Source organism: Pholcus phalangioides, unplaced genomic scaffold, assembly GCF_987345545.1.
Source record: "Pholcus phalangioides strain wild (caught in Gottingen) unplaced genomic scaffold, Ppha-v1.0 ptg000019l_1, whole genome shotgun sequence".
NCBI classification, from domain to species: domain Eukaryota; kingdom Metazoa; phylum Arthropoda; class Arachnida; order Araneae; family Pholcidae; genus Pholcus; species Pholcus phalangioides.
In genome coordinates, this window is record NW_028301612.1 from 8,558,253 (window position 1) to 8,586,135 (window position 27,883).

General features: G+C 35.5%; 1 protein-coding gene and 1 long non-coding RNA gene across 3 annotated transcripts in view; both read left to right on the plus strand.

Moving 5' to 3' along the window:
• The window catches only part of LOC149071190 (uncharacterized), a 55,005-nt gene extending 37,304 nt beyond the window's left edge, over positions 1-17,701 (plus strand). For both annotated transcript variants that reach the window (XR_016194681.1, XR_016194682.1), the window contains exons 4-7: positions 221-291; positions 13,400-13,438; positions 15,881-16,134; positions 17,652-17,701. This is a non-coding gene — a long non-coding RNA (uncharacterized LOC149071190). The remainder of the gene's footprint in view (positions 1-220; positions 292-13,399; positions 13,439-15,880; positions 16,135-17,651) is intronic.
• Positions 17,702-23,090: 5,389 nt separating this feature from the next.
• Positions 23,091-27,883, plus strand: part of LOC149071191 (growth/differentiation factor 8-like) — a 47,927-nt gene continuing 43,134 nt past the window's right edge. Inside the window, exon 1 of the mRNA XM_089248135.1 lies at positions 23,091-24,483. Coding sequence (XP_089104261.1) covers positions 23,952-24,483 — 532 coding nt within the window. The 5' untranslated portion in view covers positions 23,091-23,951. The remainder of the gene's footprint in view (positions 24,484-27,883) is intronic.

Sequence of the window (27,883 nt, forward strand, 5' to 3'; positions counted from 1 at the left end):
AAGAAACTATTTAATGTCTCTTTAAAAAAAAACATATTACTTCAGTCATGCGCAGTAATTAAACCCAGAGTAATACATTTAAAAACTGTGTATTTTATAGTTTTTCTCCTATCTGAAAGCCAAAGAATCAATAATCTTGCTTTTGTTCTGAAAAAAAAGAAAAACTAATTTCACAAGATCACTATAATTTTCTTAAAATCTGAATTTTTTTTCTTTTCAGAGCCATCGGTTAGCTTTGAAGAAGCTGTAGAAAGCTAGGGTGAGTCGTAATGACATGAAAGCCCAGGACGGGTATGTTTCTGTTGTACGTTTAAAAATACATACATACAGGGTGTCCTGTGAGTGCTGATGCGGTCTTTATCTCATCAACCGTCCAATATAGAGGTATGATTCCAGTTTGAAAAAAAGCTCAAAAGATATTTCAAAATTGCCCTGCGCCAATTTTGAGAGTGAAAATACAGTGTGCAACAAAATATCTAATAATCTAAATTTTTTATGACCCCCCCCTCCCACTGTCCTTTAACTTACTATTAAGAAGTTTTTGCGCTGTTTCTCCTGAGGCTAACAAAAAAAATACAAATTTCTAAGTGCAATATTCACTGAGATATTCAAAAAGTTGGGAAAAGATAGCATAAATTCAAAGTTTTTGCTGTTCAATTCAAATATCTTAGCGACTATTTGCCTTAGAAACATGGAATTTGTTTCTCTTTGCATCGAGAGATATGGGGCAACAACTTTCTAGTTGGAAGTTAGAGGACAAGGGGGGACCGTATAAAAATTTAAATTTCTTATCTTGTAACACACTGTATTTTTACTTTCGAAACTGCTACGAGGTAATTTTCGAACGCCTTTTGAGCATTTTTTAAACTGAAGTCATACCTCTACGACGGACAGTTGGTGAGATAAAAGCCGCATTAGCACTTACTGGACAACCGGTATATAATTATAGTTTCATATTAGAGGCATACGTGGGTGCTCAAAGGAGACCTGTGCTCCCACAAGCCGACCAAAAAGTAAGAAAATAATAATATTTCGCTCAAAAAACGTGAAATGTCGAAATACGGTTTATATGCTATGTTAACCAATTTCCCTGTTAGTTAAAATGCTTTTTGGAAAGTTGGGGTAACTCAAATATATTCGAGAAGAAAATTTTGTTCTGCCGCCAAATGTCGAACCTGCGTACACGCCCCCTGTTTCATATTAGATTAGGCAATGAAATATTTTTTGATGTTTCCTTTTTCAAACTTTATTTACAAATCACGAGACATAATTTGGAGCAAGAGAAGGTAATGATATTGTTTCCCTTCATATTCATGATAATTACCACGCATTTCGTTTAATTGTAAGAATAATACAATTTTCAGTATTTCAGGTTCCTAGGTCACATTTTACTGTTGAACCGTTGATTACAGAGGCATGCTTCGAAGTAGACAAGCATCCAAATAACTTGTAGAACTCAGAAACATCATTCATGTTGCAAGGGGGAGTTAAATAGTTATTAAAATACGAAACTAACTTATCAAACGGGCATCCTGTCCTCGAATTCCCAGTTAGAAAGTTGTTCTCCTGTCTTTTCCGAGTCCCACAGCGAAACTCCACGTATCTAAGTGAGAATGTTCACTGAGATATTTGGGTTCAAAAAATTGGGGGGGGGGGGAAATAGCATAAATAAGAGAAAGAAGCTTTGGCCGTTATTTTTGCTGTTCCTTCCCATTTTTTCTCAATTTTTTCAATTCAAATATCTCAGTGAATTTTGCACGTGGAAAGTTTTTGGTTGGCTTTTTGTGGAATTAGTTTTGTTCGGGAGAAACAACTTTGCAATTGGGTTTTTTGAGTGCAGGGTGTTCTATAAAAAAATAAGTTTTTGTATTTCAATAGGTAGGCTATACAACCCCTTAAAATATGAATGGGATATAAGAGGTTTACATGCTATTTGGATATTTTTCTTATTGAAAGTATGTCTCCCAAATCAACGGTTAGCCAGTAAAATTTGTTTGCCTAGAGACTTTCCTTACCACCCTGTCTGAATGCTCTATGTTTGATAAAATACAGCCTCGAGCTTAACCAATCATTCTGCAAAGGAAAAAAAATCGCATTTTAAGGAAAATCGGGGACAAAATTCGTTTATTACAGTGAAAACTCTTATTTTATTCCGATTCGCGTTTGTATTCGGGTTTTACTGGAAATGGACCGGACTCTTAATGGCCCTGTAGACAGTAACATTTTATACAAATAACTTGATGATCGTTGTACACTGGCAAAAACGCAATATACAAAACAGCTCAGTCGCCCGTTTTCCTTTGATTTGCTCAAATTTTCCTCAAATTTCACTTGACATCGTGTAGAACTGAAATATGAACTGAAATTCTAAGTTTTCAGCGATGATTTATTCAATCAGATTCAAAAAAAGGTCTGGACGTTTCCCAAAAGAGAATTGGAAAATATTAATCGATGTCATTAATTTAGAGGAATCTTAAATAAAAAGTGCACGAACCACTTAATGATGACGCAGATGTTTTTCAAGAACTTGATCGAAAACAAAACTGTCAAACACATTCATCACGTATCAGGATTATTTTTACACATAAGAGCTGAGAATGAACGCGTCAACATCGGTAAAAGACTCTCAAACGGAAAAATTTAGAAATTTGCGTAAAGTGACTATTATCGCCAAAGAGGATGCGTCCGCCATCAAAACAACTTCGAGCTAAAAATATTCTCACTGCAATCATTATCTGAATGAGACAGACGATTGTTGATTGCAATTTTGCTCGTAGAATCATCAAATATATAAATTGTGGGAGCTTTGTGCGTAAACTTCTATCTGTAACAACATGTTTTGGTGAACATTTTTGCACTTTAGTGTAGACTCCCGATAACCCGGCCATGCGCTAATTCGACTCGTCTAGTAATCATACGACGTTTCTTTTGGCTGGTTAAGAAGAGGAAAACATGTCACCGAATAGCATTTTCACAGAAGTTTATATTATTAATAAATGGGCTTTTTTTCAACTGATTTCCAGTTATCCGGTAATTCCAGGAATCCGACACACCTTGTTCTGGCATGTGTCAGATTAGTGAGAGTTTCATATTAGTTAATAATCCTTGTAAATTCTGAACTTCTAAATCTCTGAACTTTGATAATTTTTGTCGTTCTACGATCATTTTCTGCACACGAGGGCTAATTAGACCGGGACCTACAATTTAGTGCCGAATCCGAACGAACAGGCTTGTTTTTTTATACTCATCGAGAGGTTGGTGCACTAACCCCTTGATGGGGGACTCCCTGCGGTAGCAATCTTTTTCTGCGGTCATTTCGCCGTTTCTGTTGTACCCCTGTGTCAGAAAAGTTTCTGATAAGGACGAACAGGGTATCGAACTCGCGACACCTCTAAACATCCTTTGGTACTTGAGGCAAGTATCGACCTGGGCTACCGCGTCCCAACTTTCAAATCAACCTATAGAAAGCTACTTCCAGATGAAGTGTTCAACAACTTAGAATGTGTCATAGATACGTCACTTCTTCATTATTACGGTCATTCACTTGGTCATTTATTACGGTTACTATTATGGTCACTCACTATATCACTCACAAAGTGAACCACACAGTCATTCACTTGGAAACTCAAATAAGCACTCATTCGGTCAACCATATGGTCAATCACTCAGTAACTCTCTTGGATACTCATACCGTCACTCATGCAATCACTCGTTCACACATTTGGTCACTCCTACAGTCACTCACTTGGTCAATCTTACAATTATTCATATGCTCAATCAGTCGGTCACACATTTGGTCACTCCTACAGTCACTCACTTGGTCAATCTTACAATTATTCATACGCCCAATCAGTCGGTCACACATTTGGTCACTCCTACAGTCACTCACTTGGTCAATCTTACAATTATTCATACGCCCAATCACTCGGTCACCCCCATTGGACACTTACATGGCCAATCACTCGGTTATTCATTTGGTCACTCATATAGTCAATCATTTGGTCACTCATACGAACAATCCCTTGGTCACTGATACGCTCAATCAACAATCAGTTGATTGATTGAGCGTATCAGTATACGATTGATTATAAGGGATGGACATGCTCTATAAAAAAAATTATACTACACACACATTCCATATTATCAATTATTATCAATACTTTATTTCTGGAAAATATTTTTCCCGCACATATTCAATCATACAAAAAATTCCCGTGTTCCTACGTGAAATCCTACTTTTACATAGGACTTTTTTGTCCTATTCCATGAGAGAGAATATAGTTAAGTAAAGATATCTTTTAAATCAAGGATGCTCATCTGCTCAACCTTCTGGAGAGTGCGCGCCCCTTCCTTCGTTTCAAAACATATCGCGGGCCACTCAAGTAATCAGGATATGTGCTGCGTGCCACATTAGATGACTCCGAATCCAAATTTGGCCCGGGGGACATGGGCTGAGCATGCATAATTCAAATCCTCTCCACTAAGGTATCATGAAAAAAATTTTGAAATCCGTGCAACGCAGGCTGCAAAACAAAAATCTCACTCCCACTCGAGAGTCGAACGCTGTCCAATGTTTGTTCATACAGTTCTATTAACGAGATGAAATAGCTTAACACTGGTATCGGAGCTGGGGCCGCAGTGGGTGCTCCACTTTTAGCGTTGATGCATACAAATGCATAAAATCAAGGTATTTTCAGAATAAGTGCATATTTTTGGAGAGCTATTTGCTCAATCACTCCTTTTTTTTCTAATATTTAAAATAAATATTGCTCATAATATTGTCATAACATCAGGTCTTTTGTTCCGTAAGTTAGATTTATTGGATTAATTGAGAACTTTTTGTAATACTATATTTTCCAAATATCAATCGATTTATTCCTGCTCTATTTCAAGGGATACGTCGAAAGTGTTAAATTTTTTACATATAGTGTTGAAATTCAATTGTTACTCGTGATCCGTTACTGAGCAGCTACAAACTAAAAAATGCTTAAATATAAAATATGTACAAGTTATTTGCATATGATAGTATATACATATGTGGGGATATTGTTTTGTAAATGAATATGCACTAAGGACGGAATTACAGTATAAAATTTTGATGAAATATCTTTTTTCTACAAAACCTGGGGGAAAAAACCAATAAGATAATTGGTTACATTCGCTCGAATGTAACCAATGTAAACCGATGTAACCTGCTCATTTTTCAAATTTTATAAAATAAATTTTCTTAAAATTTTATAGCGTAATGCCGGCCTTCGGCGGAAAACCCTGGCCAAAATTTGATGTGCTGATATAAAACGGTCTAGTAGGCGCCAAAAAAAAATTTTTTTTTTTCATCTCCAACGTGTCATCATCAGGGCCATATAAACCATTAAGCAAAAGAAGCACGTGCTCAGGGCATCGGGAAAAAAGGGCAGCACAAAAAAATTATGAAATTTGTCCTTTTTTTTCAAACGTACAACTTTTTTTTCAGCATCACCATCCAGTAGAAAGTCTTAAAATTTGAAGATCTTAACTCAAAGGTTGACCAGGGCCACAACTAAGGAAGGGCCCGTGGGGGGGGGGGGTGAGGGATCGTAAGCTCAGAGCATTGGACCAGAGAGTGTACTCTTCCAAATAGATACAGAGACCCGAAACGACAGAGTAAATTGTTGTTTTTCTAGTTGCGGTTCCGAGGGTGGTACAAAAGCAGAGAAACTAATGTTTGGCTCTATAAAAGTTTGGGATCGAGATTTCACTCGATTGCTATGAAGTAAGCTCAGAACCGTCTCAAAAGCATCACAGGTCCCTAAGTACGAAACAATTTTTTTTTGTATTCCTACTGACCTACCAATTTGCATACTTAACCTCACCAAAATTTTAACCAGATCATATTGTCATGAGGACTCCACGGCACTTTATGCCATCAGGCTCCCGAGCAGTGATAGCACAGGGCCCGGGAAAAATTATTGTTCGGAATCCCTCTCCCTACTCACCTAAAAATACGTTCTTACCATTTTCATACTTACTCTCGAAAACCGTAAATAGATCTAATTTCCATGACGCCTATGGGCCATGCGTTCAGGTTAATAGTAAAAGATACGGGGCTGGGGTACGAAAATCCCTTGTATGCTCAAGGCCATCATATGTGTTAATCCGGCCCTGCGTGTCATACATAGCTATATACTCGGTGAATCCGACCTATTCTGCCAAACTAAAGAGGGTGATAGACGAGACCAAGTGGATCATGAAACAGCTTATAAACCCTGTCCTATCTCGAACCGTTTCCGAGTTATGATGGATTATGGGGAAAAAATGCGTGAAGTCTAAAAAGACGTTTGTGAAGTTTCTGAGAGTAGTTGAAAAATTTGTGAAGTTTCTCTGCGAGACCTACACACACACACACATGGAACTAAGCACATATCTGGGTAGCGCAGGAAAAATCCTATAAGTTCACACCAATTTCATTGAAATATCTGTATTTAAGGGCGAGCTTCAGGCGCTGAAAGATTGGCGAAGTTCAAATTGCCATTTCCGCAAACACACCCTAGCTGAAATCGGTTGTAGTTCCCAAAAAAACGTTTCCATCCCACTAGCTTTAGCGTTTAAATATTAGTGAGATAAAGTATGCAAATTGCGATAAGTCGATATTAGTTAGGGGTACAAAAAAAAATTCAATTGTGTCAAAAAACCAGATGGGCTTGTGATGTTTTTGAGACGGTTCTGGGCTTACTTTATTGCAATTGAGTGAAATCTCGATCCAAAAATTTTACAGAGCGAAATTAGTTTCTCTGCTTTGGGCCACCCTCAGGACCGCAACTAGACAAAAAACAATTTACTCTGTCGCTTGGGGGGGGGGGGGGTCTGTATCTATTTGGACGCTCCCATCCCGATTTCGTTCACGCCGGCTGTGGTTTTTGCGATTTATTGTCCAACAAAGACTTTTTATTATCTTCACCTTAATTATCTTACCCTGCGTCGCGACACAAGTAATCGTGGGATGGGGCTTTAACAACTAGTGAACTAGTTGGAGGACACGTGTTTCCCCCAAAAACCATCATGAGTTCAGGGGAAAAAAGTTGTGTATAAACAACCTCCTCTATTTTTAAAATATAATTTGTTCCAGAGTCCACTACAAATTATGTTTATAGTTTTTGTAATTACATTTTTAATTGAGTGTTACTGTATTTTAGAAATATATGACATCCATATGTGTTATGGGCATCTTTTTCTCAGCCACCTTGTTGGGAGTTTTGCCCGCTGTGGCCTTGTATTTATTTCTATATAAGATGTGGTTCTACAGTAATTGTTAAATACTGATCAATTTTTTTTTTCTCATACAACAAATTCCAACTATTTTCAGTCAATTTTAATCCTAAAAGTGTACTTATATGTTCTTTGATCTACGATTTATCTTCACCAAATTTCACATTCCATCAAGTAGGACACAGCTGTCATGATTTGCTATTTTAAAAACATCTTCGAGCTTTCCTCGTAGCTCGACAAAAGTTCGAAATCGTGCAAAAAATTTCTGGATTAAATAGTTCCATATATTTACTCGAACATTGCATTTCCAACAATTGTAAAGAAATCTTTATTCATTTACGATGTGGGCATGTACGTCACTCCTTCGACGCAAATACCGTCGCACACAGCGCCGGGTATTTTTGCTAGTGTACTGAATGCTTTGAAAAATATTGCTGAAAAGTATCAAATTACCATATCGGAAGATTTTACAAGGGCAAAAAAGAAGAAGAAAAAGAAAATTCAGTAAAAAAATGATTCCTTTTAACATAAGAAATCTTATTTTAAATATTTCCAAGAAAATTTCGCAAAACATTTATTTGTTTATTTCTTCTTTTTTTGGGGATTTTTGTGCTGATCCATAAACAGAAGATGATTTTCGAGATGGGGATCTTGATCTGTTCAAGAAAGCTTAGCTATTGTGATGATGCTGGAGAACGTCCAAAGAGAAATAAAAGTGCTTTAAACGGCAAAAGAAACATTAGAACGTGCGTTACGTACATTTATTTCAACGTGGAAGTTAAACGCACGCGTATTGTTTTGCTTGAAATGCGTTCGCGCGTGGCTTCAAATGCCGAAATCAGCATTAATGTTGGAACAGACACGTGAAGACACTATAATAGATGGTAGGGAAATGTGTGCAAAATAAAAACGAGGAGAAGGACTTTTTCGGAATGATGATCCGATTTTTTAGAAGGTCAAGACATCTTCAAATAATTAAATCCGAAATTCACTGTTGAAAGCCATTGCTGTCGAAACATCTTCTTTGGCAATTTATAGTGGTTTCCTAACTTTTGAAATGAATTATTCAACCTGATTTCACATCTGATGTGGTCATAATTTGGTTAATCTCCAAAAATAATTCATAGAGCCGTATCGAGAAGTTTTCATGATTTGGATCTCATGTATGTAGGGGGTGTCCGGTTCAAATGCCCCTATTTTTGAGGGGTTATGTACTTTCTTCCGCGCTACACCCCATCATTTTTAATTTACACAGAATACAGTCGATTATTATTAATTTCCACTGTGCTCAAAAAGTCACTGTCTGGGATAAAGAAGGCATTCAGTTTCTCAGAAAATCAAGAGAACTTTCAATTAGGAAATTTTTTTTCAATGAATACTCAGAACAGATTCTGAATAGTTGAAGTATAATTCAATTATTCGAGTTAGACATTTACAGCAGTTTATAGAATGTTATAAAGATATAGAAAATTTCTTGGAGATTTTTCTGAGTGTATGTGTGGTCCTAATGTATTTATGTTGTCAGAGTTCTATCAAAATGCCGTAGGTCCTGATATGTGACTTCCATATTTTCAAGCGAAAATGGTGTTGAAGATCTGCCTGCTCTATCTATCTCTATCTCTCTCTACGTCTAAACTTTTCAAATGATATACCGGCTTGGTCCACTGCGTCTGAATCCATTGGTTTGAGAAAGTCGTGTCCAAAAATGATCGGCCATCCATGTCCCAGTGCTGGAATGAATCTTGCTGGAAGATAGCATTGGGCTGTAAGTGTTGCCAATTGGAATACAGTAAATCCAAGTTGTTGCAGTTATTGCAGGTAAATTTTTTTTTCGCTAGTGTAGTTCTTGGTTCTCAGCGGAAAAAAAATAAGAAATAACCAAATGACCACATATCATGTGAAAGCACTCTCCACACATTGATTTGGGATTGTTCCTCTCCACTTAAAAAATTTCATGGTGATTTTCCAAGCCCCAAATTCTTTAGTTAACCCTATTGGACAAATGAAATGTTGTCTCATTTGAAAAAAATAATAATCTTGGAGAGGAGAGCATAATTTTTCTCTTTGTTTGCTTGCATCAATGGCAGCTTAGGTAATGGAGCTTTCAGAAAATTCGATGTCAAACTCTCAGAGTTGAGCTTACATTTCCTATAGCATTTCCTATAGCCTCCGCGCGAAGTTCATGACGTCGCTGAAGTCGTCCATTTCCCGTATAATCATTAAATATACTGCAAAAAGAGATAAAGATTTCGTATGCTTCGGCCTGCTATATCCAATGGCTACAAGTGAAATAGACGGCTTCAGTGACGCCAAAGCTCCGCACGGAGGCTTTCTGCTATAGAAGGTTCTACGTTGAGCAGCCAAATTTTTCTAATATTGAAACCCTCCGTGATATCAATGAGGTTTGTAATCGCTGTTTGAAATTGAGGCCATTACATACGGACACCCTGTACATTTAATTTCTGGAGGAAAGGGGGGGAATGCTGATTAACATTAACGTATGCATATTTAAATTCATTATTTTCAGTTATATGCCATATACATATGAATTGAGTATGTGTAACTTTTCTACCCATGCCTACGAAATTCACAGATACTTTATCATGTAAGTATAGCTACACCAAATTTATTAAAGAGTTTAAGATGATTGAGGCAACGAAAAAGTGATTCGAATAAAAACTATGTGCTAATTTCGAGCGATGCTGCAGGCCACTTGACAGAGCTGAAATGGATCAAAGCAGTGCCAAAGTCTACACCATTCAAAAATCGCAACGATTGGACCTAGTAACATTGGGTATATTAAGTGACTATAGGTAAAAATTGATAACAGAGTCTTTTGGGGTGAGCGCGTGTTTTTGTCTGAAAAAAATATTGTAATGAACCGTGGTACTGAGATTAGACAACATTTCAATAATCGCCATTTTTAAGATGTCATCCGTTTCTACGTCCATCTGTTCCAAGAATGGGTGGAATAGATTATTCGAAAGACGCACTCGGCCGAACCAACTCTGACTTGTTTAACAACAGAAAATATTTACACATGACGCATAGCAAATGGGGTACGGCATTTTACTGGCTAACCATTGATCCTAGAGGTATACTTCCATTTAGAAAGTATCCAAATAATGCGTAGTACTCAGATATGCCATTCATATTGCAAGGAGTTGTGTAGTTATTAAAATATAAAGAAATTAACTTTTAATGCAGTTCCCATGTGCCTGGAAATCCAATCAGAAACTTGTTTCCCTGTTTCTCCTGATGCCAACGAAAAAAAAAATCCATATTGCTAAGAGCAATATTCACTGAGATATTTGAATTCGAAAAACGGAGGAAAGTTGGAAAAAAAACAGCGTTCAATGCGGGTAAACGGTTTATTCGTATTCAACATTGCTTTTTTTTCAACAACTTTTCTCCGTTTTTTTGAATATCTTAGCGAATATTGCACTTAGAAACGTGGATTTTTTTTTTTTTTTTTTTTTTTTTTTTTTGGCACCAGGAGAGACATGGCAACAACTTTCTAGTTGGATTTTTGGACACGTGGAGATTGTATAAAGAGTTATTTTTTTTTTTATTTTAATAACTATGCAACTCCTTGAAACATTAGTGACATATCTGAGTTTGGCCGATACACACATTATTTGGAAACTTTTTTAACTGGATGTATACCTCTAAGATCAGCGGTTAGCCAGTAAAACGCCATACCCCCTGTTTGCTATGCACAGTCATGGACGGAGATAGGGGGGGAGCATTGCCCCCCGCCCCCCCCCCCTTCCAGCGTCAAAGGTGGAGTCGACGAACTGATCTAATGTATATGTGTATATATGAATTGACATCATGATTGTCGTGCCCCCCCCCCAGACTTCCAAGTCTATCTCCGCCTATATGCACAGTATATAATGGAAACAGCGTTTCTTAACCTGTTGTCAGAGGATCAGAGGAGATGCTCAAAGATGACAAATGGTCCGCTAGCAGTCTGGCTATTAAATTTCGTTTGAATGAAAACAAAATTATTTAATTGTTGCAACCGATAATTATTAATATACTTATAGGTTCAAAAAGAAATTAAACCTTCATACTTCGGGCGAGAACATTTGATCGAGGGAAAATATTGGAAACTACGATTCTATATACGGGGAATCGCTAATTATCACCAAATATACAATTATTGACAAATTCGCCATTTATAGCTACAATCGATGAAAGCGGGATAATGAACGGCTATTGAAAATCGCAGTAAAAAAATTTATTTCATGAAAAAAAAAAATCGCGCCTAACGTGACCATATTTCAATCATTAAATACGGGAAATTTGAATTTTAAATATGCGAAAACATGCAGCGTTGCCAGTTGCCACCAAAAACGTGGCCATTAGTGGTAAAATGTTTCACACAAATATCCTTCCTTACAGGCGAATCCTTCAAAAAGACATTGAAACCGCCAAAACTGCAAGAATGTCCCACAAAATGCGGATGACCTGGTCAATGCTACTCATGATGTGAGTTGGTGGTCTGTCGAATTGGTTTCGGACATTTCATTGGAACGTTTGAATTGAATCCTTTGATTCAAAGAAGTTGAGAAACGCTTGGTATATAGAAAAAGTACCAATAACGAAATTTTGCTCCATCACCGCATAGGCAATTTCGCTTTGAGTAAGACTAGAATTTGAAACTGAACAAGTTATATTAATCAGGGTGTATTCTGTCTTTGAGAAGAACACTTCTTTACTGTGAAAGCGATTTCTTTCTCCCCCAGCCATTTTCTAGTGTAATCCATACTCTGTATTCGTTTATAAGTTTTATTTCCTTCAATTTATCAAATATAACACTCACATTCAGGTCTCTATAATACGACGTTCATTCTTTCTAAGGAGCACCAGCTGTAAACTTCGAACAGTCCTTCATTTTTATTTTCAAACCGAGTGCAACTCCGGTTTATCACCATGGGTTATCGCCAAGAACACTGCCGATTGAATTGAGCCAGTAGTGTGAATGTACCTAACAGTCCAAGTGCGTGTATAGAGCTGTTGTGTGTGAATTTTCCAGTGGTGTCATCTATATTTTCAAATTTTGAATGAAGTATAATGATTAAATATTTATTCCAGTGTATGTAGGTCTGTTGCTCTCCGTGGCGAAACTTTTTAACCGGGAGATTGGTTCGCATTTGCGACTGAAAGTTGGGGACCATGGAAATTCAACTGCAGCTGACCATCACTGTGAGGTTCGAACCCGGGTACTCGCTATGCGAGTCCGTCACCATGACCACTCGACCACCGCAGCGGCTTCAATCTTACTGATCAGTGTAACCAAAGTTCCATTGATTCAGTGATAATTAAAAATTTGCGATTGTCCCACGTCATTTCGTTACATTCTTTATATATATACCTATATTGCCTCTCATACTCAGCATCTTATGGATTCAGCTTTGTGTCCATATGTACTAATCCCAATGAAATTTAGAAATTCTGTTTTCTCATTAATAACTGAATCGGATATATTTGGAATCTAAGATGCTGATTCCATTATATCTGTGGTTCCCAAAACGTGTGGGTTGTTATCATTCTTCCTATGAGGGAACCCGAGAATATTTTTGCGCTGAGCCCTGCGTTTGGTAATATTGACCCACAGTTTGGTTACCAAGTTTTCCACTCTGAAACATTACGATGCGCTCGATACGCCAACTTGCGCTGTGTTGGGTCGGGGAAAGGGGTAAAACTGAAGAACAAGTGGTTACTTTGAAATTTCACAATAAAACAGAGTTCTGCCTACAAAATATTGAAAATTAATTTGATTTCAGTTATCATTGATTAAGGAAATGAAAGCAAATTTACTAATAAAATAATCAGGAATGTCCCGAAATACCGCGCAAATGGTCACCCCGTATAAAAGAATCGCCAATAAAATTCTTGTCAAATACAAATGCCACTACAGACAAAATGCCCAACGAGGTGGCTGGAAAAAAAAGATGTCCATATGAAAAGTATGGATGTCGAATCTAACAAAAAAATACAGGAACCCAACGACGAGCAATAAAAAAACCAATAATTATGCAAAAAATGTAAATATACTTAAGAGTAATAAGTCAATAAGTCTTATTCTAACGATGAATAGCTTTTCGATTTACCCAATGTTTACATGTTTATCGTATTTCTTTTTCAGCATTTCTCTCAATTGTGTTAGAATTCACGATCCTCGGAGGTAAGCTATTCCATTTATTTACAACCCTATTAGAGAAATACTTTCTGCGACACCACAACCTAGAATTATCCCTTACGAATCTATACTAGTGTCCCCGAGTCGAAGCAGTTGATTGACGATGTATTAATAACTCATGGTCCATTTTATTCATCCCGGTGAAAATTTTGAATACTTTGATCATACCCCCCCCCCTCCCCCGACACCTCCATTTTTCCAATGAAATCAAGCATTTCTTTATAGCTTAAGCCCCATTTGTGTGGTCCAGGACGAACTAAACCCCAAAAAAGTGGAAGGATCACTTTAGGATAACGGAAGAGACCTTTTCGAGAATGAAACCGAGCATTCTATTCGTTTTTCTGACCATCGCTGAAAAAAACCAATGCTCAGAAAACCTAAACCGCTCATCAATAAGAATAGCCAGATAAGTGATCCTAGTTGCACATGGAATGCACATGTGGGGAGTCACGTTTCAAAAAATTTTGGAACCACTACTTTATGACACGTTTTTATTCGATAGTCTTATATAAAATATAAAATTGTGAGGATTAAAACACGTGTGTCTGAAACTTGGACCCATAAACATTCCAAAACCAGAGTCTTAACGCGTTGATAAACCAGCAGCATCATAGCATTATATAAAAAAAAGAAGGTTCATTTGATTATTTTATCAGTGAAAATCAGACAGTGGCGAAAAGGCAATTGAAATGCATAATATGAGAATGAGATAATTGATGACGAAATCCATCAGCTTTTATTTACATACTTTAAAATGAAGCGCGAGTTGGAGGGAGTGACCGTAGAACGGAACGGTGATTGACGAACACTTGACCAGTCGGTTATATTTATCGAAGTAAATCGATAAGATATCGATTTAATGACACATATAACTTTTATATGCAAAAGAGAGAATTATTATTTTTGATTTTTGTTTCTCCATTCGTTTTTGAAATAAATTTAAAAACCAATCTCTCTGAGGACTGAAATCGATACTACAAATGTTTATTGTTTAAATCGATTTTCCACGCTTATCATTACGTGAATACAATATTTTTGCTTAAATGTTCTCTTAAATGGACATATAGACTATGTGTGTTCTTATAGAGACGCTGTAACGCTCAGCCGGGTATGCCAAGCGCTTACCAGCAACATGTAAGGAATGATTCGGTGAGAACCACGCCTGAACATCGGCCAGAGACCGAGCACAAATTTCGTGAATAACGAATGCGGCTTAGCGAAGTACCGTATTGTTTGCCGCAGGGTTTTTTGCCAAACAATACACCATATGTTTCATATTTAAACGATAGATGCCCTACAAATGACTTAAAAACTAAAATCATTACACCCCGCGTTTCCTACTGCCATACAGTTTTTGGAGCAAGCGCCGTATTCGAAATTAATAAAATGAATTTGTTCTGCGTGATTGCAACAATAGTGAAAATTCAATTTCTAGTAATTACGTTTTTCTTACGTTCTAAAATCAAATATTCATATGAGAAAATGCTTACTGAATGCTCAGAACAGATTTTGAATAGTTGAAGTGAAATGTAATTATTTACGATATAAATGTATAGTAAATTTCTTGGAGATTATATTTTTCTTTAAAAAAATAGTTAGCTTAGGTATCGCGTCAATATAACCACAAGCTTCCAAAATTATGTTCTTAAAAATGTAGGCACTGTGTGGGATAGGCCAAGAATTAGGCCGTACTGTGACTTTTAATAATACATTCAATCGAATATTACGTGAAAATGAAGATTAACTCAATCTAAATGAACCATGAAAATCGACGCACATTTGCAATATATAAGAGGGAAAAAAAAGGTTGTATATTCAAATTGAAGAACATAAATTCTTTAAATTGCAAGCAGTGATGAAAGCGAATGAAATGCACGTTTAATAGCTGAAAAATTAGGTAAAACTCAACTTTTGTGATTGGTAAAATTCGTACAAATTACCGTTTCAATGTTGGTCTGTTGACCCTGGTTTGAATGTTGGGCTTGAACATGTAGGCTTTTATACAATCAATAACAATCTATTATATACTGTAGATTCTTATTGATTGTATAAAAGCCTACACGCTCAAGCCCAACATTCGAACCACGACCTACCGAAACGATGATTTGTACGTATAATTCAATACACCACAGATACGATACCTTACTTATTATAAACCCGCTCTTATATATAAAAATAAAATGAATTTTCATTCAAAGTGTAGAAAAAAAACCAATAAATATTATTTTCATTCAAAGTGTAAAACAAAACGTCATATTTGATCGGTTAATTAAGCAATTCATGAATAAATAAATTTACTTTCAAAATAAAAGCCTGTGATATTTTTCATTTATCCATCAACAGCGCTGCAGCCATAAACTTATAATATTCGATAGACGAGTAACAAATATTTTTTTTAAAAAACATCTTCTTGGTTATTATTAACAGGTATTCATCGAAACGAGCGCTGCAAAATATGGTGAATGAATCCCTTGAGAATTTAATGATGAAAACCATCAATAAGTGTCATCTGATAATGTATTTTCGCATCGCGGCCTTGCGTACGGGATCCAATTGGATCTGGACCCCGAAGCCCGAAGCTGATTCCGACGGCCATGCTTCCATGTCTCTCACCGGAATTCAAACCAAGATTTACCGAACCGAAAACCAGTGAGCTGACCAGTTGGCTTCGAGGCGGCAAAGTAAGTAAAAAATATTATATTCGAGTATTTGAAAGAAAGTATGATTTTCTTCAGTATAACTTACCATTTTTCTTTTTGCGTTCGTTTTGATTTCGTGAAACTACCAAATTATGAAACCGATACAGCGATGTAAAGGTTATGATATTAATAAACGGCATAATAGAAATAATTACCGTATTTCTTGCCATAAGCACTACAGTAAAAAACTGAGAAAACAATTTTTCAATATATTTACCGTACTGGCTAAATGCCGCAACTTTCCAAAGTGAAAATTTAAATTTTCATGTAATTACATTTCACTTGTATTTTTCAGACAAATTTTCGTTTGAAAAATGCTCGGTGAGCGCTTCGAGCCAATACTGAATTTTAAGAATGCAATTTATGTATATATATAATTAATCGATATTTAAAAGCTACACGTTAGCTTCTGTAAATGGTTGGAAATCGTGTTTTTTGAAATGAAACTTAATTGCAGTGCCGCATCAGTATAAGCCTCTAAAATTATATTTTTAAAAACGTAAGAGGAGAAACACCATAAAATAATCACATGACATAAATAGAAAGCGAAAGAAAACGGAATTTACACACTTCTAAAAGAAAATACGTGAATATATTACTGTTATATAATTTATGTGAATATTATATAAATCTACTTATTAATTTGTTACCTCACGGAAAATAAACAAACTCCATTATTAACAAACAACTTTTTTTTTTCAAAAAAATCTTTTTTCTATTATTTTCATTTATTTAATTCATTTCGAACCTAAATTAAAATTATATGTAAAATATTCAAGGCCGCTTTCATTTTTTAAATTTTAGCGAATGCCGAATCTATTGTATTTTGTCCTTTCTTTAAATGAATTTAAATGAACTTATGAAGTATTATAATAATGTTTAAACTACACTCGATAGAAATAGCATTTATACATCCTAAAAACATTCAAAACCTCAGTAAATAGTTAAATTAAATGTGAAATATATATTAATACATTCTTATATATATTTGTTTGCAATTTCCATCTACAATAGAGGAACCAACAAAACGACAAATATTTGCGCAATTTTCATGTTTAGGTATTTTCGTTAATATTTCGTCATTCCCACTCCAAATTTCCGATTGCAAGCATGTTGACATGCTGTGGGAAATGTTTCAACCTCACACAAGTATCGAAATGTTTTGATATTTGTGAAATAAATCGCGTTAATGTAACATTTATTTATAAATATTTTTTTAGATTAAATACTAACATATACAGCGAATCATGGCCACCACAATGGGGCTGACAGGCCTCCAGCCTAGGGACGATTCTTGTAATGTTTGTTTTTGTTTTTTCACATATAAATTTTCACTATAAAGGGGGACCCGGGAAAAGTCTGATTTGGGGGCCCGCTAAAGGTCCCACCCCAGGAGCCCCTGCTCTAGGAGGGGGGGGCATGCAGCGAATGCATCTGTTAATATACGATTTATTTATTATTATACATTTATTAATTTTTTTTATTTTTTTATAATCCAGTATATGGCTGGTATTGTATCATTCAAGTTCCATAAAATTCGAAAATTACGATGAGTGTCATTAACGAAGATGAATAGCATTATGTGTTTTAATTAATGTATTTTTCCTACATTTTAATTGTAATTTTGCATAAGTATTATTCAATTTTTTTTTGCATAAAATATGCGAGAAATTTATAAATCAAGTAAATTACAGCATTGCACACGCAAAACTATTTATAACGTGATTTACAGCAAGTAAAATTTTAAGTAAGTTTTATGTCAATACTATAGTGTTAGGTTCATTAAACAGTAAATACACAATGTAATGTATCATGCGTGAACATATAAAACCCGGAATTTTTTAAAGGTGAAATTAATTATTTTTTTACGTGAAGAAAACTTCCCCAAGAAATTCAGTAAAACACTTTCTTTGATCCTTATCATTCTTACCTATAGTATATATTACAGTATATATTATTAATGTCTATACTTCAATTACTATACTGTCATTATATACTTTATTATATACTAGCTGATACCCGGCGACGTTGCCCGCCCTGTAAAAAATTTACATATATATAGCTTATTACTTATTTCTTAATCAAAATATTTCTGCATTTAGTAAAAAAAAATTTACTTTAATTTTTAAATATTTTAATTAAAAACTTCAGGCAATCGCTTGTGGAAACACAATATTTTTGTTTGTCCATCTGGTGCGTAGATGTACAAATTTTTGGGATTACCAACACGCGAACAGGCAACTAAAAGCTGTCCGTGAGAAATACAGGGCTCAAGTAGGTTGATACCTGCCACTACTAACTACTGGCCTTGCGCTTTGTTGATTGTCATGGGAAAAGCTAAATGAATCGGGAACTGTAATCGCTTTAAAGTGAATGGCATTTCTTCAGTGATAATTGGGGTACGTGGAATGAAGACGTCTTCTCCTCCAGCACATCCAGTTAGAATCGTTGCTTCAATGAGGTAATTGCGCAATTTCTTCACGCAGAGTCTGTTGCCATTGCAGAGTATCGGTGTCTCCAAATTTCTTAAAATCATTATAGGTGCTCCGACTTTGAGGGTCAAGTTGTGTGGTGGCACACCCGGAATATCCAAAGAGTTTAAAAATTCTGCAGGATACATAACTTTCTGCGCTGTGTCTGTGACAGTGTCAACCGATTTGTAAGATGTGGAGTCTCCCGGAATAATTTTTAGGATTTTTCCGTTGATCTTGTTCACACGGTCATTTTTCGGTGCCAGAATCGCACTCTCACAAAGCCACTCACGGTTTCGGTGATTTTGTTGAATGTTTGGGAAGACTTTGTCTGCAAGTTCTTGAACTGAGTTTATATATATAATAACTGGCAAAATCCATTTGGGAACGTTATCAGTCCAGTGCTTGGGTCTACGGGAATTCTTCCATTGCCAAGTTTGATCAACTGATGTGAAAATGATAGCAGTGCCGAGTCATTTTGCAGTTGAACTCGCATGTTGGTGGATAATGATAATTTTTTAGCTTCGTGCCAGAGTGTTGATGTCCTAACAAACTCGAGGCGACCACCGATAGACAGCACCTTCACTTCCAACCCATCTCACTAATGGCAGTAAATTGCAATGTAGCGATATGGCCAGAGTTGGTGCTTGGTGAAGTAGAGTGCTGATGATTTGAGGCGAGCATTGAGTTCGTCAGCTGGCGTTGAACATTTTTATTCCCAGTTTTATCGCCGTAGTTGTTGTTCTCTGTTGTTAGTGACGCGATATGTCCAGCTTCTGCAGGGAATATTATTCAAACTCCTTTTAAGCACTTTTTAAATTGAAACTATACCTCAACGATGGGTGGTTGATGAGATAAAGGCCACATTAGCACTTACAGGACACCCTGTATACATGCAAGCAAAAATATCTGGCGCTTCCAGGGTTTTCTTCAATTACTGGGAGTATTGGAAAAGAGCCAAACCATTATAAAGGAATGAACTGTTATGATGGCAGCGTTAAAAATGTGACAAACCATAGTATAGGCATATACATGTCTGAAATGCATTGTTGGGAACCACGGTAACCAAAGTAAACGTTCCGAAAGTAATTGTTGAGGCCCCAAAACCATTGTTGCCCGACAGTTTTTCGCCCATTTCGGGCATTTGCTCAGCTCTGACGAACTTTTAAAGTAGCCTACGGTTCAATCCCGGACCTGTTTGGTATATATGCAAAATCTGGCGACGATCGGTCTAAAACTGTAGATTTGTATAAAGAGCATACATACATACATACATACATACATACATACTTTCACATTTATATATAAGACTAGCTGATACCCGGCGACGTTGCCCGCCCCGTAAAAAATTTATATACGTATAGCTTATTAATTATTTCTTAATCAAAAAAATTTCTGCATCAAATAAGAGAAAATTACTTTCACATTTTTAAATATTTTAATTAAAAACTTGAGGCAATCGCTTGTGGATACACAATATTTTTTCTTTTTCCATCTGGTGTGTAGATGTACAAATTTTTGGGATTACCAACACGCGAACAGGTGACGAAAAGGTGTCCGTGTTAAAAACAGGGCTCAAGTAAGTTGATACCTGCCACTGCTAACAACTGGCCTTGCACTTTGTTGATTGTCATGGCAAAAGCTAAACGAATCGGGAACTGTAATCGCTTGAAAGTGAATGGCATTTCTTCGGTGATGATTGGGATACGTGGAATGAAGACTTCTTTTTCTTTGTCGCATCCAGTTAGAATCGTTGCTTCAATGATGCAATTGTGCAATTTCTTCACGCAGAGTCTGTTGCCATAGCAGAGTATCGGTGTCTCCAAATTTTCTTAAAAGCATTACAGGTGCTCCGACTTTGAGGGTCAAATTGTGTGGTGGCACACCCGGAATATCCAAAGAGTTCAGAAATTCTGCAGGATACAGAACTGTCTGCGCTGTGTCTCTGACAGTGTCAGCCGATTTGTAAGATGTGGAGTCTCCCGGAATAATTTTTAGGATTTTTCCGTTGATCTTGTTCACACTCATTTTTCGGTGCCAGAATCGCACTCTCACAAAGCCACTCATGGTTTCGGTGATTTTGTTGAATGTTTGGGAAGACTTTGTCTGCAAGTTCTTGAACTGAGTTTATATATATATAATAACTGGCAAAATCCATTTGGGAACGTTATCAGTCCAGTGCTTGGGTCTACGGGAATTCTTCCATTGCCAAGTTTTATCAACTGATGTGAAAATGATAGCAGTGCTGAGTCATTTTGCAGTTGAACTCGCATGTCGGTGGATAATGATAATTTTTTAGCTTCGTGCCAGAGTGTTGATGTCCTAACAAACTCGAGGCGACCACTGATAGACAGCACCTTCACTTCCAACCCATCTCACTAATGGCAGTAAATTGCAATGTAGCGATATGGCCAGAGTTGGTGCTTGGTGAAGTAGAGTGCTGATGATTTGAGGCAAGCATTGAGTTCATCAGCTGGCGTAGAACATTTTTATTCCCTGTTTTATCGTCGTAGTTGTTGTCCTCTGTTGTTAGTGACGTCAGATGTCCAGCTTCTGCAGCGAATATTATTCAAACTCCTTTTAAGCACTTTTTAAATTGAAACTATACCTCAACGATGGGTGGTTGATGAGATAAAGGCCACATTAGCACTTACAGGACACCCTGTATACATGCAAGCAAAAATATCTGGCGCTTCCAGGGTTTTCTTCAATTACTGGGAGTATTGGAAAAGAGCCAAACCATTATAAAGGAATGAACTGTTATGATGGCAGCGTTAAAAATGTGACAAACCATAGTATAGGCATATACATGTCTGAAATGCATTGTTGGGAACCACGGTAACCAAAGTAAACGTTCCGAAAGTAATTGTTGAGGCCCCAAAACCATTGTTGCCCGACAGTTTTTCGCCCATTTCGGGCATTTGCTCAGCTCTGACGAACTTTTAAAGTAGCCTACGGTTCAATCCCGGACCTGTTTGGTATATATGCAAAATCTGGCGACGATCGGTCTAAAACTGTAGATTTGTATAAAGAGCATACATACATACATACATACATACATACATACATACTTTCACATTTATATATAAGATGTTATTTCATTATATACTTTATTATATATGTTATTTCATTATATACTTTATTATATATGTTATTTCATTATATACTTTATTATATATGTTATTTCGTTATATACTTAATTATACTCTCATTATTATACTTTTTAAAAAATTTTAGATATATTTACCTTTGGATAGACACAATGTGTGCATATTCATTTACTCTTCCATTAAATTTAACAATCATTTTATTTCTAGCCGGTGTATAATTTTATTACCTAGAAATTCATTGAAACAATTTAGGATATGATATGACAAAATCAAACATAATTTAAATAAAAAAAACTGATGTAAGAGCTTTTTTCTGTCTATGTATATATCTATGTGTTAAAATAATGAAGATCCATATTCCAAAAAAATAATAAATAATGAAAATACGTAAATTATTTTACCATCAAATATAAAAATAAAATCATCCCGCATGTGTTGTGTATTTGATATATAAGTGCATTTTAAATAAGTATCTAGATGTGTCTAATGAGTGAAACTTGAATTGTATACATTTTGAGTAAAGAAAATCATATAATACATTTATTGAACTGGCAATGTGTTAAATTTTCATCCATGAATATATTCTCAATATCATTATTTTACTTTTATGTTATCATAAACACTATCCTGATATGAAGATAGGTTACGTGAATATTTTTTTCTTACAATAATTTTTTACGTGTAATTCAATGTGATTTTTGCATCCAATTTTTTTTTTCCGAGGATGCCAATTTGGTTTCAAAAATTATTTTGTAATTAAGATTTTCAACAAAGTCGATATCATGCTTCAATATTTCTTTGAATAAAATGAGTAAAACAAAAATTAGTGCACGAGAAGATTGAAAATACATACTGTTATAAGAAATTTGACAAAAATTTAAAAAAAATGGATATTCTTAACGTTATGTATCATCAACTAAATATAATGAGATATCACTCGATACATTATTGCTAACGGTAGTTACATCACATATTTGATAAAAATCAGTAAATTTGATGATACCAAACCTAATTGAATATACAAACCCGTAGAAGAAGAGTTTATTACTATTATTATTTCTATCTCAATTCTTTTATCAGTCAGTTCATCGCTCAGCGCGAGAACAAGAAACGTCCTTAACATAAGAAAACCAAAGGAAAACAAAAAAAAAACAAAAAAAAAAGGGATAAAAGAGAAAAAGAAATTCTCTCTCCAATAAAAAAAAAAATCAGGAAAAAAAAATGGAAATAAATGGCCAGCCAATTGGAATTGGTTAATAACTTGATTGGAATAGATACAGTGATGCCGTGTTGCGATTGGTACCCTTTTGCGACCTCCTTGAACTAAGTCTCCATTTCGTTAAGTCTACAGCCATTCACATAACGCATGTAAAAGATGGAGAGATCATCATCCCTGGCGCTTTTTTCAAGTCCTTTTCGGCGCTTTTCCGATCCGATCGCGACCGCATTTGATCCGAAAATGGAAACGCTCGATTCTTTCGGCCCGATTTTCAAATTGTCTGTTGCCGCGTTTTACGTTGGGCGGAATATCCCGCTGCAGGTACCACAGGGTTCAGTGTTGGGACCGTTTTTCATCCCAACGCTCTCTCTCTTATATTGAATTTTTCCTCTGTCAAAAAACGCTTCTTTCTCTTTTCTTGTGTGTTTCTTTCTTTCCTCTCTCTTCTCCCTTATGCGTGGAATTTCTAAACGCGCGCGTAATGTTCTTTTTTCTCGAAAAATGTTGGGCTTCTTCCATCTGTAAGAGTGTGCTTACTTATTTATTATATTTTTTTTTCATTCGAAATACCTATTGGTCGGTTTGAGAGCGCTGTGAGAGGTGGGGTCAGCGGTAAGCCGCTGCCAATCATTTAGGGGGTGAGGGGCGTGTCTCTTAGCTCTCGTGGCACTCTCTATATAAAAACGCTGTGAGAAGTCTTTCGCCACCAGACAGAGTAAAGTGACAAGACTGTGATTATTTGTGGATACATGTGCGCGCAATGTTTTCGGTCGCGCTCACCCCAGCAGGTTGATAAAGCCGTGATAAACCTCGTTGGGTCATCTCACCACGTGAGCGTGTGCGCGCTCGTAATCAATCAAAGGTTCCTCGCTGCCCGTGCTCTACAACTCAAGCGTCACAACAAATAATTGCAATACAAGTGATATTTATATTAGTATATACGTATTATAATTGAAGAAGAGGGGAAAAAAAAGTTTCCTCTCAAAGAAAACGTTAGCCATGTCTTACATTCCATTGCTTTTTGCCATGTTCCTTTTATGTGTTTCGGGTGCGAGCTCCGGCTACGCGAATCGTAAAACAAAATCGGAATTTTTCGAAGACCGACCGAGAGACTTCGAGAAAGAATGGCTCGAAGAAGGGAGGACTCAGCAGCAGCACCATCATCATCACCATCATCATCACGAAACGAAACCATCAGTAGTGGATGACGAGGACCTTACAGTGACCGATAAGGACCATCACCAACAGCAGCAGCAGCACCACAATTGCAGTCGGTGTGCCGCGAGTCAGGAGAGGAAAGCCATCCGCCTGGCCGGTATCAGGAACCAGATCTTGAGTCAGCTGGGACTAAAGAAACCACCCAACGTTACTGGGATTAATATACCGAATGCACCGCCGTTGGAAAACCTGTTGGATCACTACAACATGCAAGCGGATTACCCGGGGCAGAACTTCGTGCCCGGCCCTGAATACGGCGAGGAAGATGAGTTCCACATCACCACCGAGAAAGTTTTGAGCTTTGCTCAGACACGTGAGTACTTTCTTCTTGTGATTTTACACACTTCAAGTTTCCTTCACCCCTTCTTTTATTGCTTTTTGTTTTTAAATTAATATGCAAAATGTGCATATTTTCCTGGCAGCATCTCAAAATTTGAAAGAAACACACACACACCCGATAGAAATTTCATAATCAAAATTACCGAATCCACAGAAGGGAATTTTAATGATATTAAACTCATGTAAACGCACGGAATTTTCGTGAGTAATTCAGCTTTCGGTGAGAAATGTAAGTTAAATAGCCATCGTGACTTATATTTTCTATCTATCTCTCTGAATACAAAAATTCATATTGTATCGTGAATACGAATCTATCATTTTTTGACACATCTCCGCTGAATTTTGTATATAGAGACCAAATAAAATTAAAAACTTCGATACGTCGTGGTTCCAATGTCAGCTTGACAATATGTAGGCTTTTATATAATCTGCAGGAATCCATTATCAACTGTAGGTACCTGTGTGATTAGCAAATTATAGCCCTGGTGCTCAGGATGTAAAACAAAAGTTTTACCTCATTTTTCAACTACTAAACGTACATTTCATTCGCTTTGATCATGGTATATTCATTTCAAGAATGTATTGTATTTTTTATTTCTCTTATGCAACCTCTCTTTTTCTCTTATATATTTAGAAGTGTACATTAATTTTTACGGCAATTTAAATTAAGTTAATCTTTGCATAAATTCAATCCAAAGTTAATATTCGATATTGAATGTACCGTACTTCTTGGCCTGTCCGACAGGATGCTAACGTTTTTAAGAATTTAGAAACCGCTCAAAAACTGTTTTTCATTTCCCGAGAAATGTCAGAAACTATCAAAAAACTGTTCGACAATAATATTTTCTCGACTTGCATTACCTTCCATGATCTATATTTGCATTAATAAACAATGGAGATACTCGTGCAATGGTTTGTTTGCACCTGTTGATGCCACTTTTAAAACAGCTTCGATCTCTTTAATGCTTTCAAACTTGTTCCAAATCTAACGAAAACGCTGGCTATTCTAACAAGTAGTGTTTGATCTATGACATAGTTTTCTTCAGTCGAATTATTCATAAAAGAAAAATCTGCTGTATATTGTGATATATAGTATTTCACAAATTGCGAGGGCGGAAAACATTTTTGTTAATCAATATACTCTGTAATTACTATTTTCTGAAGATAAAACTTTTTGAAAATAAAAATAATAAATATATAATGAGCCTCTCTTTATGGACACCGGCGAAGAAACAAATTGCGTCCGTAGAAAGAGGTTGACCGTTTTCAAGAGGGTTTTCATTAAATTGCTTTAAAATAAAACCTGGTTGTTACTTGACGGTTTAGAGAGGTTTCACTGTATTTCAATGAAAATATCCCTGACTTTAAATGATTTAAGAATATACCAGTGATTGGATTAATCAATTTTATAAATATGCTGATCGAAAATAACGAGAATTTAATTAAACAGCAAATGATCCTATAGCCAAAAAATTAATAAATATGGCTGCGTATTGAAAAGAACAAAACAAAGATATACCCATAAAAGCTAAAAATAAGCTTGACTTTGAAAGAGATTGTATTTCTCTGTAAAACTGTATTTCTCTCGTTATATCGGTGTGTAAGTTCAACGATTTTTTACCCTGATGTTTAGCTCTTTGACAATGAGCTGATTTCTAAGAGTTTCGATGATAAAAATTTTAATCGATAGAAAATTTGATTCATTCTCATCGGAAAATGGGTTAAACTATAGACAACAAAAGAACAGTAATTTGAACGTAAGTAGAGCTGATATGAAGTACGTTGTCTGTCATAAAACTTACTATCTGAAGAACATCGAATATTCAACTTAGTATTAAATATGCGAAAAATTTTAGTAAATTCCCCCATTGAAAAAAAAATCAAGGCATAAATGTAGGAATATCACTTTTTCATAATCGGAGTATTGGTTATGATATGTGTTATGGTCAAATATATATGTAGGAAAACATAATGAATTAAAGATACGTATGTTAGAATAAGCTATTTCAAATATGACGTTATAACAAAAAGAAATCTTTATGATTCAAGTAAGGAATCCAATAAAAACCCTTCTTAACGGACACTCTTCGGATGCGGTCACTCCTCTTATACGGCCAAATAATAATTACCCCTTAAATAAAAATTTATGCGTTTCATTAACGGTCACCCCTCTTTTGCGGACGAATTTTTTTTTTTGTCTTGCCAATGTCTACAAAAGAGAGGTTTTACTGTATATAGAGTTTCGTGCCCTAACAAGTAAGGCCAGTGAGACTTGCGCGCTAACCACGTGAGTTCTAGAGTCCATTGTAAAAATATTAGATATTTTATCTCAATTGTAGAGTATATAGAGTACTTTTTCCCTAGAAATAGAAATAACTAAACTGTGTGTGATGTATAGTTTGTGAAATTAAATTATTCATTGGGAACTTTTAAAAAAAATTGTAATGTTAAGTTCGTTTAATTCACATTATTGAATATGATGCGATTTAATACTCGAAGACTCACTTATTTAATTTATCAAAGAAAAATATTTAAAATATTGTTGTTTTCGAAGAATCTCATTCACCTAGTCTCGTGAAATAACGGATTTATTTTAGAAATTTATTTGACATTTCAACATGGATATTTAGGAGACATTCAAGCTTCCAAAAGATGAATAAAAGCATCCGTAAATTCGGATAAATCTTACTTTTACAACTTGACAAAAAAATTTAAAGATAAGATAACTTAACGGAATAAAGTTAATTAATTAAAATTTATCCATCTAATAATTACTTAAGGATTTATTTTATTTGAAACAATTAATTTACTTTACTCACAAAATTAATTTACTTTACTCACAAAATTAATTTACTTTACTCACAAAATTAATTTACTTTAATCACAAAATTAATTTACTTGAAAACAAAGATAAGTACGTGGTGATTATATTTTACAATTCGGTTATTACGTGTCCTAATCTTTTTTTTTTACCTAAAATCTCAACATTTCTTCCCCAACATTCGATGATTTTCATAAAATTTTATATTAAAACTAGAAAAAAAATATTTTGACATAAAAATTTTCTTTCAATGATATAAAATCCTGAGTTTTATAAAAAATTAATCATTCATAGTAATTAAATAAATATTTGAATTACAATATAAAATTTTGTCATCACAGCTTTAAAGATATATTTATGCTCTTAAATGACTTTGAGATTTGCAAATATATTTTTCAGCAAAAGCAGTTTTATTTATGAATGTTATCAAAATAACTTAAAACTTACTATTTTTGGTACGTTCTAGCTCTTAAATTTACGTAATTTTTTTTTCTGGCCATTTGCTAGAACTCCGTTAGGTCTACAAGTAGCTGTTGGAAGATTATTCCATAAG